We start from the raw sequence: 12935 nt of genomic DNA, 5'->3' as shown, positions 1-12935 counted from the left end.
AGAATCTCCACGAGCCGTCTGGCTTAGAGACGAGGACGATAGGACTGGACCACGGGCTGTGACTTTCCTCAATGATGTCCAAGTCCAACATCCGCTGGATCTCTAATTCGACCTCCACGCGCTTTGCCTCCGGGAGGCGATAGGCTCTTTCCCTGACTACCACCCTGGGATCTGTACTGATGTCGTGTTCAATCAACGAGGTGCGGCCCGGTGTCTCGCTTACCACCTCGGCTCCTGCCGTTGGGTTGGTAACAAATCCGGATCGAGGTTAAGAGGCATTTTCTTTGAGAACAGGGAGAGGGTTGTACCGGAGATCGGGGCTTCCTCCCAAACTCTCCACGGCTTCAGCAAGTTCACATGATACACCCTTTCGCGTGGGCGACGATTTGGTTGTCGGACCAAATAGTCAACCAGCCCCTTTCTCTCTATAACCTCGTAAGGCCCGAGCCAATGGGCCAATAATTTGGAGTGGGAGGAAGGCACGAGCACCATCACCCGATCCCCAGGCTGGAATTCCCTGAGGGTGGAGTTTTTGTTGTAACACCGCGCCTGTGCTGCTTGAGCACGCGTCAGGTGATCTTTGAGAATTGGCCTGATGTGTGTTAGTCTATCTCGCAGTTGCGCGATATACTCCACAATCTGATCCCAGTTCCTACCGTCCGCGCTGACTACTTTGCGTAGCATTTGCTTAAGCGTCTGATTAAATCGCTCGACTAAGCCGTCGGTCTGTGGATGGTAAACAGATGTCTTAAGATGCTTTATTCGCAGTAACTTGGCCACTTCCCTGAACGTATCTGAAGGAAAGGGAGTACCTTGGTCCGTGAGGACTTCTTTGGGTATTCCCACTCTGGAAAAAAAGATTACAAGTTCCCGTGCGATTGTTTTGGTATTAGCGGAGCGCAGCGGAACCGCCTCTGGGTAACGAGTCGCGTAGTCTACCGTGACCAATATATATTTATGGCCGCGGCTTGAAGGCTCCAGGGGACCCACAATGTCAACTCCGATCCTTTCGAAGGGAATATCGACTAGGGGGATTGGCACGAGAGGAGCTCAAGCCCTCCTAGGGATCTGGCGAATCTGACAATTTGGACAGGACTGGCAGAAGTGCCAGACCTCCTCATTAATACCGGGCCAATAAAACCGGAGTTTTATCCTCTCCAACGTTTTCTCGGCCCCGAGATGGGCGCCTAAGAGATGGGCATGTGCTAGTTCACACACCTCCCACCGGTAGGTCCGTGGGACTAGCAACAACTTCCCCACCTCGACTTCATGAGTCGCGACTTGGTACAACAGATCATTTTCAAGTATAAAGTAGGGCTCCGGTGGTATGGGATCGCTTGACAAATGGCCATTCACAGCAACAACAGCATTCCTGGCAAACTTCAGGGAATCATCGTTCCACTGCTCGCGTTTAAAGGAGGCCGGTGTAGCCCTATATTGATGCTCCATCCGGCCTAAGGGATCGTCCGTCGCTGTATAGGGGTCGATGCCCTGGCTCGGGCCCTCACCCAGAGGTTCCGGGTCAGGGTCCGACACCTGAGAACCTTCCCCCTGGCCACCTACGTCATCATTGTTCGCCGCATGGCACGGCGTGGGAGTCGCAGCGAGTATATTTTGCTTGCTCACAGCTAGACCCAGGTTATTGTAAGGAGTGGTTTCACTTTTACCGCATTTTATTTTTGACCAGTCGTGCCCTAATATCACCGGGAAGGGAGGCTCTGGAAGAACAGCGACCGCCAGTTGAATCACCTCTCCCTTCCAGGCAATAAAACAGTTTGCAGCTCTATACGCCCTGGTCTCTCCATGCACACAGGTAACCCTTAAGCGCTGACTTATCCACTGTCGCGGTAAAACATAACGGCGAGCAACAATTGATTTATTACTCCCGGAGTCAAACAATGCCCTCACTGAGTGTCCATTTACCAACACCACTCACACATTCGGAACAGCCAAGGGATGTGACAAAGCACCATACCTTTCTGTAAGCGCCACGCTGCAGTCCATTGCCTCCACATGTAGGGGACAGGCAGGTAAGATGTGGCCGAGCTCACCACACTTGAAACAGCATGGCTGGGCTGTCTTCTCCCGGGGCTTCGCTGGTGCTTCTGCCGCGCGGCAGTTGGGCACGGGGTGGCCAGCGTGTCCCTGTCGGGCTCCACGAGCTGGCCATTCCGGCCCCCCCGGATCGGTGGACCGCGAGCTGACGCTCTAAGACCTCCAGGAGGCCTTTCATATCCTTGTAGGGGTGCCGCCGGACCTGCTGGGCAAGATAATCTGGCATGGCATTTATGAGACCCTCATACGCTACCTGTTCAATGACCTTCCGTGCGTGCGGTCCTTCTGGCCGTAGCCAGCGGCCCATTTTGCCCCAAAACTCAAAGGCTTGCGCTCTGGCCGGGCCCTCAGGATCGAAGCGCCACAGCCTCCACTCACTTGCCTGCTGGTCCGGCGTGACGCCGTAGCGGCTTAATATTTTGGATTTTAGATTGTCATAACTCGCGGCCTCCTCCTCGGGGAGATCGTAATAAGCCCGCTGTGCAGCGCCTTTCAGGTACGGTGCTAGTATGGACGCCCAATCCGATCGTGGCCACTGGTTTCGAGAGGCAGTCCTCTCGAATATTCCCAAATACGACTCTATATCATCAGCCTCCGATAGCGGTACGATAGGCGGAGGCGGGGGCTGTGCAGGCTCCGGTCTTACCGCGTCTGGTGAGTCGAGCCTAGCTGTGGTCTCATCCAGTTTCCGCTGTGTCGCGGCATGCTCCACCTGCAGCTTCTGTAGCTGTGTTGCCAGAGTCGTTAGTACCGTATTCAGGTCTTGTCCTTCGCTCATTTTCGGACCTTTTCAATCCTGCCGGCTACGCCACTGTAGAAATAAGGAGACAAAACTGCACATAAAGGTTTGGGGTTTTCTGGCCCTGTATACTGTACAGAATTTGCAAAAGAATTATACAGTCCAGAGTACATTCAAATCCACTACTACTGAACGACAAGATGGCGTAATGGGGGAACATTTATAGAGGGGACCGGAAATAAACAGAGGAATGTTGGGTAATGAGTTGTGGTGCATTCTGGGATCCTGATGTCATCAGAGGGAAGGATGATGCGGAAGTGGAGGAACGGGAAGCAGCTCAGGGTGTCGGCGTTTCCTTCTTTCTGGGAAAATAGAGAGAAAAAGGATAGTTGCCTGTCCGTCCTGTATGGCTTTCGGTTTTCGCGCTATGTCCCGGGTCGTTCTGCGACTCCCCATGCGCGTGTGTGTGACAATAGTCTAAATGCGAGTTATCTGGAAGGTCCAACCAACTCCATGAAAGGTCATAGAAAAGCACAAGCTGGGGGACAGATACAAGAAAATATCCAAGCCACTGAATATCCCTTGGAGATCAGTTAAATAAGACTAATGAAGAAGGAGAATTCTGAAGGTGTTACAAGCTACAGTGGCTGAGATTGGAGAGACATAACAGATAACAACTATTGTCCTTGCTCTTCACCAACTGCAGCTTTAAGGAACAGTGGTAAAGAGAAAGCCATTGCTAAAAACAACACACAAAATGTTTACCAGAAGTCACATTGTATACTTTAACATCAGCTGGAAGAAGGTTCTGTGATCTATGAGTTTTTTAGCTATCAGAGTAAATGCCATGTTTGAACACTGCAGTTTATCAAAAAAGGCCATCCACACCATGAGATATGATGGTAGCAGCATCGTGATGTGGCAATGTTTCTCTGCAGCAGGACATTGAAAGCTTGTGATGGTAAAATGAGTGCTAAAAAATAAGGAAAAATCTGGGAGAAAAACCTAATACAGTCTGCGAGAAGCTTGTGCATTGAGAGAAGATTTGTTTTCCAGCAAGAAAACAGCCTCAAGTATAAAACCAAAGTTTCAAAGGAATGGCTTCAAAATAGCAATGTTAATGTCCTGAAGTGATGGCAATTGCCAAATGCACTGTGACTTAAAGGTGTGGATACTTATGTAATCAATTATTTACTGTTTTATATTTGTTATTATTTTAAACTACTTTATAGAAATATGTTTGCACTGTAATATTAAAAAGTCTTTTTCTTTTGATCAGTATCAATGAAATTTACTTTAATTTAATGCTGTGTTAAAAGAAAATATGAAGAGGATTTCAGAGATGATCAATATTCTGTCTTTCTCTTTCTCTCTCTCTCTATTATATATACAGTATAGTGTATACATTTTACTACTGTAGGCAAATCAACAAAAAAGTTTTGAGTGAAGATTATTTCCGAAATAATAAAATGAATAGTTGTTAAAAATAAAAAAATATATACTATTAACAATAGTAAACAGTAAAAAAAACTAAATCAAACAAGTATATGGTGTAGATGTCTTTTCTACAATAGCCCCAAAGGGCAAAACACCCATCCATCCATTTTCCAACCCGCTGAATCCGAACACAGGGTCACGGGGGTCTGCTGGAGCCAATCCCAGCCAACACAGGGCACAAGGCAGGGACCAATCCCGGGCAGGGTGCCAACCCACCGCAGGACACACACAAACACACCCACACACCAAGCACACACTAGGGCCAATTTAGAATCACCAATCCACCTAACCTGCATGTCTTTGGACTGTGGGAGGAAACCGGAGCGCCCGGAGGAAACCCACGCAGACACGGGGAGAACATGCAAACTCCACGCAGGGAGGGCCCGGGAAGCGAACCTGGGTCTCCCAACTGCGAGGCAGCAGTGCTACCACTGCGCCACCGTGCCGCCAGGGCAAAACACAAAAACAAAAAAATCAAAGTGTGAAATTAAAAGAATGCATATAAAATAACAAAAAGCAGTGTATAAAATAAAAAGTGCATGAAATAAAAATAAGAAAATAACAACTGCATTAAATGATCAAAAAATGAATACATGAAATTAACATCAAAAGTGGGTATGTGGAATCAATATTAAAAAGCAAATGCATGAAATCAACATCAGAAAGTGAGAAGTGAGATATATAAGTGTCTTGCCAATAACTGAAGCAGCTTCCTGCACAAACAGTATGAGCCCTGCAATTCCGCTAGCTCCTCCAGTGGTATTGATACTCAGACAGTGGGCTGTGACTCACTTTTTCATGTCGAGTTTGATATTTGACTACTTTGCGACTTTCTGAACTTGAACTTTTGAGTGCCTCTGCCATGCAGTGCCACTCCATTAGTTTCCTTTTGTTGCTTACACCACTGCATAAGCCACCAAATAGTACATTTTTCCTTGCCTGCACTTCATTGAGCAGGGCCACCATTCACATTTGCTGAAATTCTTTTTTCTATGTGCTTTCCATGTGGGGTGGTGCTTTGGGCTTGTACATGTGTGTTAAAATTCACATTGATTTGGATTTATAACGGGAAAGTGCTCACAGTTTTATACATCTGAATCTGAATCTGAAGCAGGGAACAGTAGGGGCTTAAAGGAAGCTTTTTTTATATGGCTTATTATTAGCCTGGCAAAGAAGAAGATATGGGATGCCAGATGTATTCTGATAAAGCAAAATGTGACCAAAGATGTGCAGTAGGTACAAAAGAGTTTGGATAAGGAGATAGAAGGGAAAGTGAAGAGACATAATGAATACTGGGGATCCTCAGCTAATAAGAATAAATGAAAGAGTTTGTGGATATTGAAGAATGGGAAATAGGGCATTTACTGGGAATTGTTTTTAAATCAAAGATAAATATATGCAAAATAGACATTGGTCAAATATTTTGGAAAGAAGAAAATGTGAGTTATGGGAAGAGAATATGGGAATATAAACGTTTTGTGTAAAAGAATATTTTCATTATACAGTAAAATGGAATAGGATATGCTATAGTAGCAATTGTAATTCCTTAGAGAGTGATGATATAAGCAGTGGGAGATTTGAAAAAGAAACAGGTTAAAAAAAACTGTCAGCACATGCATTGGAATACCCTTGTGTTCATCTATTATTTTATTGCCTGGATTTAGTTTTACAATATATGTATCTCTGTGAACAATACTGTAGAATCAGCCCAGTATTCAAATGCTGTCTTCCTTCCTTAGATTCCCCTTGGTGGCTATCATGAAGGCACCTTCTCTGAGGAGACAGCCCAAAAGCTGATCTTGGAATTCCAGGCAGAGCTGGCGCACATTGTCTCAGAAATCAAGCAACGCACTACCAAGCTGGAATTACCTTATGACTATCTTCGGCCAGATCTGATTGAAAATAGTGTGTCTATCTAAGCCAGCAGTTAATGCTTTGCTTTGAAAGAGCTCTTTTGAATGTTCCTTATATACCTTGAGGCATACATAATATTCAAAATTTCTTCAGTTTGATAGTTGATTTATTTAAATAGATAGATTATACTGAAGAGTGGCAGACAAGCCAGTGGCAAAACATTATTGTTGCTTTCATAAGTGACAAAGCTCTCTTTTCTATCATATATACTATCACACCTTTGATAGTGCTATAATCCTTTTTACTAACCAATAAAGGACTAATTACCAAAATATACCATATTTTGACATGGACAAATTTGTTGGTTCCCCTGCAGCTTATTGAAAAAGTGCTATATCCTTCCTGAAAAGTGTCAAATGAAAAGTCATTTTCCCATGTATACCAACATGCCTTTGATAATGTATGTCATCAAGTAAAGCAAAGCAAGTGTGAAAAGATATCAAGTATTGCTTATTCTACAAAGATATTAATAAATGGCCTGGACACATTTGCCCCCAGAAAAGATCATAAATATCTGCATTTGAGTGTTTTTTCAAACTGTCTTCCTAAATGTGGCGGCAAGTGGAAAATCAACCCCAGAATGGGCACAAGGATAGTGAGAATAGTAGACAAAAAGCCAAGTTTTTGAGGTTTTTGAGTGACAGTGGGCTCAATGGAAGAAGACCCAAAAGGACTCCACTGTTGAACGAAAAACATAAAAATACATATTGACATATTGACAAGCAGCAATACTCCCAGGAGAATGTCCCTTGGACAGATTAGACAAAACTGGAGCTTTTCGGTAGGTCACATCAGCTCTATCTCCACAAATGACAAAATGAAGCTTTCAAAGAAAAGAACACCATGCCTACTGTGAAACATGGAGGGGGCTTTGTTAAGTTTTGGGGCAACTTTGCTCATCTGGCAGGGGTGCCTTGAGTCTTTGCAGGAAACAATGAAATCTCAAGAATATCAAGACATTCTGGAGCGAAACGTACTGCCCAGTGTCATAAAATTCTGTTTCAGTCACAGGTCATGAATCCTCCAATATGATAATGACTCAAAACACACAGATAAAAGCATCCAAGAATGGCTAATAAACAAAACATTGGTTTGTTCTGAAATGGTCTTTTATGAGCCATGATTTAAATCCCTTCAAACATCTATGAAAAACAATTAAAAATGCAGTTTGGAGAAAGAACCTTTCAAACCTGACACAGCCGAAGCAGCCTACTCTGGAAGAGTGGGTCAAACTACCTGTTGACTGGTGCAGAAGTCTCAATGAAAGCTACAGGAATTGCTTATTTGCAGTGATTGCCTCTAAAAGTTGTACAACATAATATTAGATTAAGTGTCTCATCATTTTTGTCTATGCCATTTTCATTTGTGTCATTATTTGAAATATTCTTTTGAATCAAAACTCTCAAAAATAAAGCCTGATTTTTGTTAAATACAGAATAAATAATGATGGGTGCAAATTACTTCTGTCAATTTCAAGTTGCTTCAGAGACAATTTGGGTTCTTCTTTTTACATGGACAGGTGCCAACAAATTTGTATGTCTGTGTGGAAAAATCTGTATCCTTTATGCACTTTAATAAACATGTAGTGGTTAGCGTGTTATTGGTAAGATGTTAGCAAATTATTTTCCCTGTTTGGTCCTCCAACATCCCCAAAGAAGCCCTACTATTGCCCCCATTTAAATTTGTATTAGCCTAGTCTAGGGATGCTACCACCCTTATGTCTAGTGTTCAATATAGGTATGGACACACCACCTTGCCAACTGTGAACTGAATTATGCATGTCGGAAAATGTTATTTATAAGGAAACATCCATCCATCCATCCATTATCCAACCCACTGAATCCGAACACAGGGTCACGGGGGTCTGCTGGAGCCAATCCCAGCCAACACAGGGCACAAGGCAGGAACCAATCCCGGGCAGGGTGCCAACCCACCGCAGATAAGGAAACATTTTATGTTTAAAATCCTTTACTTCCTAATGCATACAAGGGACCAAAATTTGATTTAAGTTACTCTTCAGAAACCTTTTGTTTTAAGGCAGAGTGTTAAGGTTGGAATTTTTAAAAAAGCTGTAAGTTCAGTCTGTATGGGAAAGCAGGGGCGCCCTGTTGAGGTTTTGTTCCTGCCTTGCGCCCAGTGATTGGTGGGATAGCCCTGTCACAGCCCAGCCCTGAATAAGTGGGTTAGGAAAATGGATGGATGAAAATGAAGAAGATAAATAAATCAACAGGGCTAAACCCCAACTGGAATGGTGTTTGAGATACTGAAGACAATGGAAGGTCCTGCAGTTGGGAGACAAACATGTGTAATAAGATTATGTGTGAAGAGAGGACTCCTGAAGATTGGAAAACAAAGGTGCTCATTCCAGTATACAAAGGAAAGGGCATTCTATTGGTGTATGGGTCATATAAACTGAATTACATTTTTGGAGTACTTAATGAAAGTGGTTGACAAAGTACTAGAGGAAAGAATCAGGAATCAGGTGAAGGTTCATAAAATGCAATTTCATTTCATACCTAGGAAGGGAACAATGGAAGTAAGCTGCATTATACATTTGCAGATCTGGGGGATGTGTTTAAGCGGGTATCTCAAGAGTTATCGAGGTGGCCATTGACAAAGTTAGGTATTATAGAATGGATAGTGTCTCCTTTGATATGATTGTGTGTGAAAGCACAAACAGTGGTCAGAACAGCAGTTGGGGTTAATGAAACTTTTGAGCTAAAGATGGGACTATACTATGGATCTGTTCTGTATCCATTGTGTTTCTTGATAGTGATTGATATAGTGACCAAAGAAGTGCATGAAAGATTTCCTTTGGAACTTTTGCAAAAACATGAAGCAGAATAATGAAATGGAAAGCTAGTTGGGATGTGAAAGGCCTCAAGGTAAATGGAAATCATGGCCCAAAAATTTTAACTCAGGACCAGAGCTAGAATTCAAACTCCCATTGATTAGGATGATGTCAAGAAGGTTGTGGACCAGACAGAACAAATATACATCTACTTCTGTCCTGCATGCTTGATCAACTCTAAAATTCTATTACATGATTTTAATGCAAGCAACAAACTCTGAAAATTGGCCTACTGTATGTTATTCCATTCATCCAAACTGAATATCAAAAAGCCTTCAGACTGGTTGCTTTAACTTCTCATGGACATCCTTTGACAAGTTTATTAAGAGAGAGCTGATTAACAAAACTGAGGCCTACCTGGACACTTACCAAATTGTGAACAAAAGAAAGATGGAATGGAGAAGGCCACCTATACACTTCAACTTCTACCATATAAGTACTTGGAAAGTTTCTAAATTAGTGCCAGCATAATATCTATTCATTTTTATCTGCTTAAAACATCATCCAGCCACATATCTTAGTTGAGCAGCAAATTGATTATTTCTGTTTGGACTTGGATGGTTGGTTACACAATTGTGTATGAATGGCTGCTTCTCTGATGCACTCCATCATCTACTAGGTCACCTCGAGACTTTGGTCTACAGTATATCCTCTTTCTATTACGTATACAAATGGATGCTAGAGTTCACGCAAGGGCAGACGAACGGTATATTAAATTCTTCAGATGACTCATTGTTGGACTTTCACATTTTAAGGAGGATCGTCATGAACCTATTGATGATTTAGTAAAAGGTGTGTTTATACAGCTAAAGGGTAACACTGAAGATTTTAATGCTCCCCCCTTTGCCCTCTCCTAACAGTTAAACAAAGTAGACAGTACAGATGGTTAATTATTAATTAATTAAGGGATAATTATTGATAATAACCTGAACTTTGACCTGAATGTAGAACATATCATTACGTAGAGGATGAAAAGACTGTTCTTATGAAATTTAAAGTGAGCAAACCTATAATGTCATTGTTTTATAAGTCTTTTTTAAATCCATTGTTAACATCAGCTTTTCACATCCATTCATCCATCCATTTTCCAACCCGCTGAATCCGAACACAGGGTCACGTGTTTTGGGAATGTTAGAATTCAGAACAAAAACTGTCTGAACAAATGTGTTAAAATTGGTAGTCAAATTATTGGTCTGCTGCAATTCTGTTCACCTAATTCTCCAAAATCATAAACATAAAGTTTTGAAGATCCCTAAAGTACTACCATCTACAACACTACGTGGTAACATTCCATGCTATAGTAATGTCACGTGCACAAAGTGCAGTAAACTTATTGCTTGAATACTAGAGCAACATGCCATGATTAGGAAGAAAATATAAAAATACAGAACCTCATGTTAATTAAGAGAGAACTCAGATCACCTTACCTGATGTAATCCATGTGTCTATAGTCCCCAGTATGAAGAACTAAATTGATTCATAACATTTTTTCATCTGTCTCTATGTTCTTGTTAAAGACTTCATTTTAAAAGAACAGTTTTGACCTACTCTACTAATTCTCTACATAATGTTGAACACTTTGATCATGTTACCTCTTATTCTCCATTTACATAAAGTAAAAAAGTTAAACTCCTTTCATTTTTCCTTAACACTCATGCTAGTGGTGTCATTAAGGGGGTCTCCCTGGGCTAAAGCCTCTGATCTCAGACCTCTCAGGGACATGTATGGATGACTGATTGAAAACTCCAAAAAAGACCTCCCTAATAGCATTGCAGGGGGAGTTAAGCGATGCTCTTGGCTCATACCTCATATATTCAGTCCTGGAATCAGCCTACTCACTCTTCTCTGGTATTTCTAAAGTGCTGCTCACATTTTTTTAATAATATAGAGATCAAAACGGCACACATTACTCCAGGTGAGGCCTCACTAGTGTTTTATGTAGTTAAGCATAATCTCCTTTAACTTGTTCTCCAGTCATTAAGCTATATAATCTAACATCTTTTAGTATTAATTCTGAATGTAAAAACTAAAACCTCTACAGTGACTCCCAGCAGTTTCAAATTTCAAGACCCACACTGTGTATTCAAATCTAATAGTTTTACAGTGCATCCGGAAAGTATTCACAGCGCATCACTTTTTCCACATTTTGTTATGTTACAGCCTTATTCCAAAATGGATTAAATTCATTTTTTTCCTCAGAATTCTACACACAACACCCCATAATGACAACGTGAAAAAAGTTTACTTGAGGTTTTTGCAAATTTATTAAAAATAAAAAAATTGAGAAATCACATGTACATAAGTATTCACAGCCTATGCTAATACTTTTCGATGCACCTTTGGCAGCAATTACAGCCTCAAGTCTTTTTGAATATGATGCCACAAGCTTGGCACACCTATCCTTGGCCAGTTTCGCCCATTCCTCTTTGCAGCACCTCTCATGCTCCATCAGGTTGGATGGGAAGTGTCGGTGCACAGCCATTTTAAGATCTCTCCAGAGTTGTTCAATCGGATTCAAGTCTGGGCTCTGGCTGGGCCACTCAAGGACATTCACAGAGTTGTCCTGAAGCCACTCCTTTGATATCTTGGCTGTGTGCTTAGGGTCGTTGTCCTGCTGAAAGATGAACCGTCGCCCCAGTCTGAGGTCAAGAGTGCTCTGGAGCAGGTTTTCATCCAGGATGTCTCTGTACATTGCTGCAGTCATCTTTCCCTTTATCCTGACTAGTCTCCCAGTTCCTGCCGCTGAAAAACATCCCCACAGCATGATGCTGCCACCACCATGCTTCACTGTAGGGATGGTATTGGCCTGGTGATGAGCGGTGTCTGGTTTCCTCCAAACGTGATGCCTGGCATTCACACCAAAGAGTTCAGAATTTTCTTTCTCATGGTCTGAGAGTCCTTCAGGTGCCTTTTGGCAAACTCCAGGCGGACTGCCATGTGCCTTTTTACTAAGGAGTGGCTTTGGTCTGGCCACTCTACCATACAGACCTGATTGGTGGATTGCTGCAGAGATGGTTGTCCTTCTGGTTCTCCTCTCTCCACAGAGGACCTCTGGAGATCTGACAGAGTGACCATCAGGTTCTTGGTCACCTCCCCCAATCGCTCAGTTTAGATGGCCGGCCAACTCTAGGAAGAGTCCTGGTGGTTTCGATCTTCTTCCACTTAAGGATGATGGAGGCCACTGTGCTCATTGGGACCTTCAAAGCAGCAGAAATGTTTCTGTAACCTTCCCCAGATATGTGCCTCTAGACAAACCTGTCTCGGAGGTCTACAGACAATTCCTTTGACTTCATGCTTGGTTTGTGCTCTGACACGAACTGTCAACTGTGGGACCTTATATAGACAGGTGTGTGCCTTTCCAAATCATGTCCAATCAACTGAATTTACCACAGGTGGACTCCAATTAAGCTGCAGAAACATCTCAAGGATGATCAGGGGAAACAGGATACACCTGAGCTCAATTTTGAGCTTCATGGCAAAGGCTGTGAATACTTATGTACATGTGCTTTCTCAATTTTTTTATTTTTAATAAATTTGCAAAAATCTCAAGTAAACTTTTTTCACGTTGTCATTATGGGGTTTTGTGTGTAGAATTCTGAGGAAAAAAATGAATTTAATCCATTTTGGAATAAGGCTGTAACATAACAAAATGTGGAAAAAGTGGTGCGTTGTGAATACTTTCCGGATGCACTGTACTGGCCCATGTGTAATACATTTTACATTTTCATGTATTAAATTTCAATTGCCACAGATTTTCTCAAGTCCGAAATCAATTTGGGTTATTGTACGTTATCTGCCATTCATCCATGTTTGGGATCATCTATAAATTTAACCAACTTGTAATGTAGATTCTTATCAAAAGCATTTATGTACAGTACA

The 12935-nt window shown here is 42.3% G+C and overlaps 1 protein-coding gene and 1 long non-coding RNA gene across 2 annotated transcripts in view; one reads left to right on the top strand and one right to left on the bottom strand.

The window, feature by feature from the left end:
• The window catches only part of zgc:152891 (uncharacterized protein LOC767741 homolog), a 79889-nt gene extending 72092 nt beyond the window's left edge, over window positions 1-7797 (top strand). Inside the window, exon 15 of the mRNA XM_028798233.2 lies at window positions 6031-7797. Within this exon, the coding sequence (XP_028654066.1) occupies window positions 6031-6210 (180 nt within the window). The 3' untranslated portion in view covers window positions 6211-7797. The remainder of the gene's footprint in view (window positions 1-6030) is intronic.
• A 2285-nt stretch (window positions 7798-10082) lies between these two features.
• LOC127527226 (uncharacterized) lies at window positions 10083-10314 on the bottom strand. The gene is made up of 2 exons (XR_007934535.1): window positions 10164-10314; window positions 10083-10114 (listed from the first exon to the last, which is right to left on the bottom strand). It is a non-coding gene; the product is annotated as an uncharacterized LOC127527226 (long non-coding RNA).
• Between the last annotated feature and the right edge of the window lie 2621 nt (window positions 10315-12935).

The sequence above is a fragment of the Erpetoichthys calabaricus genome, chromosome 3 (genome assembly GCF_900747795.2).
Source record: "Erpetoichthys calabaricus chromosome 3, fErpCal1.3, whole genome shotgun sequence".
NCBI classification, from domain to species: domain Eukaryota; kingdom Metazoa; phylum Chordata; class Cladistia; order Polypteriformes; family Polypteridae; genus Erpetoichthys; species Erpetoichthys calabaricus.
The sequence above is the reverse complement of the archived record's forward strand: the minus strand, read 5'-3'. Positions and strand labels throughout refer to the sequence as shown.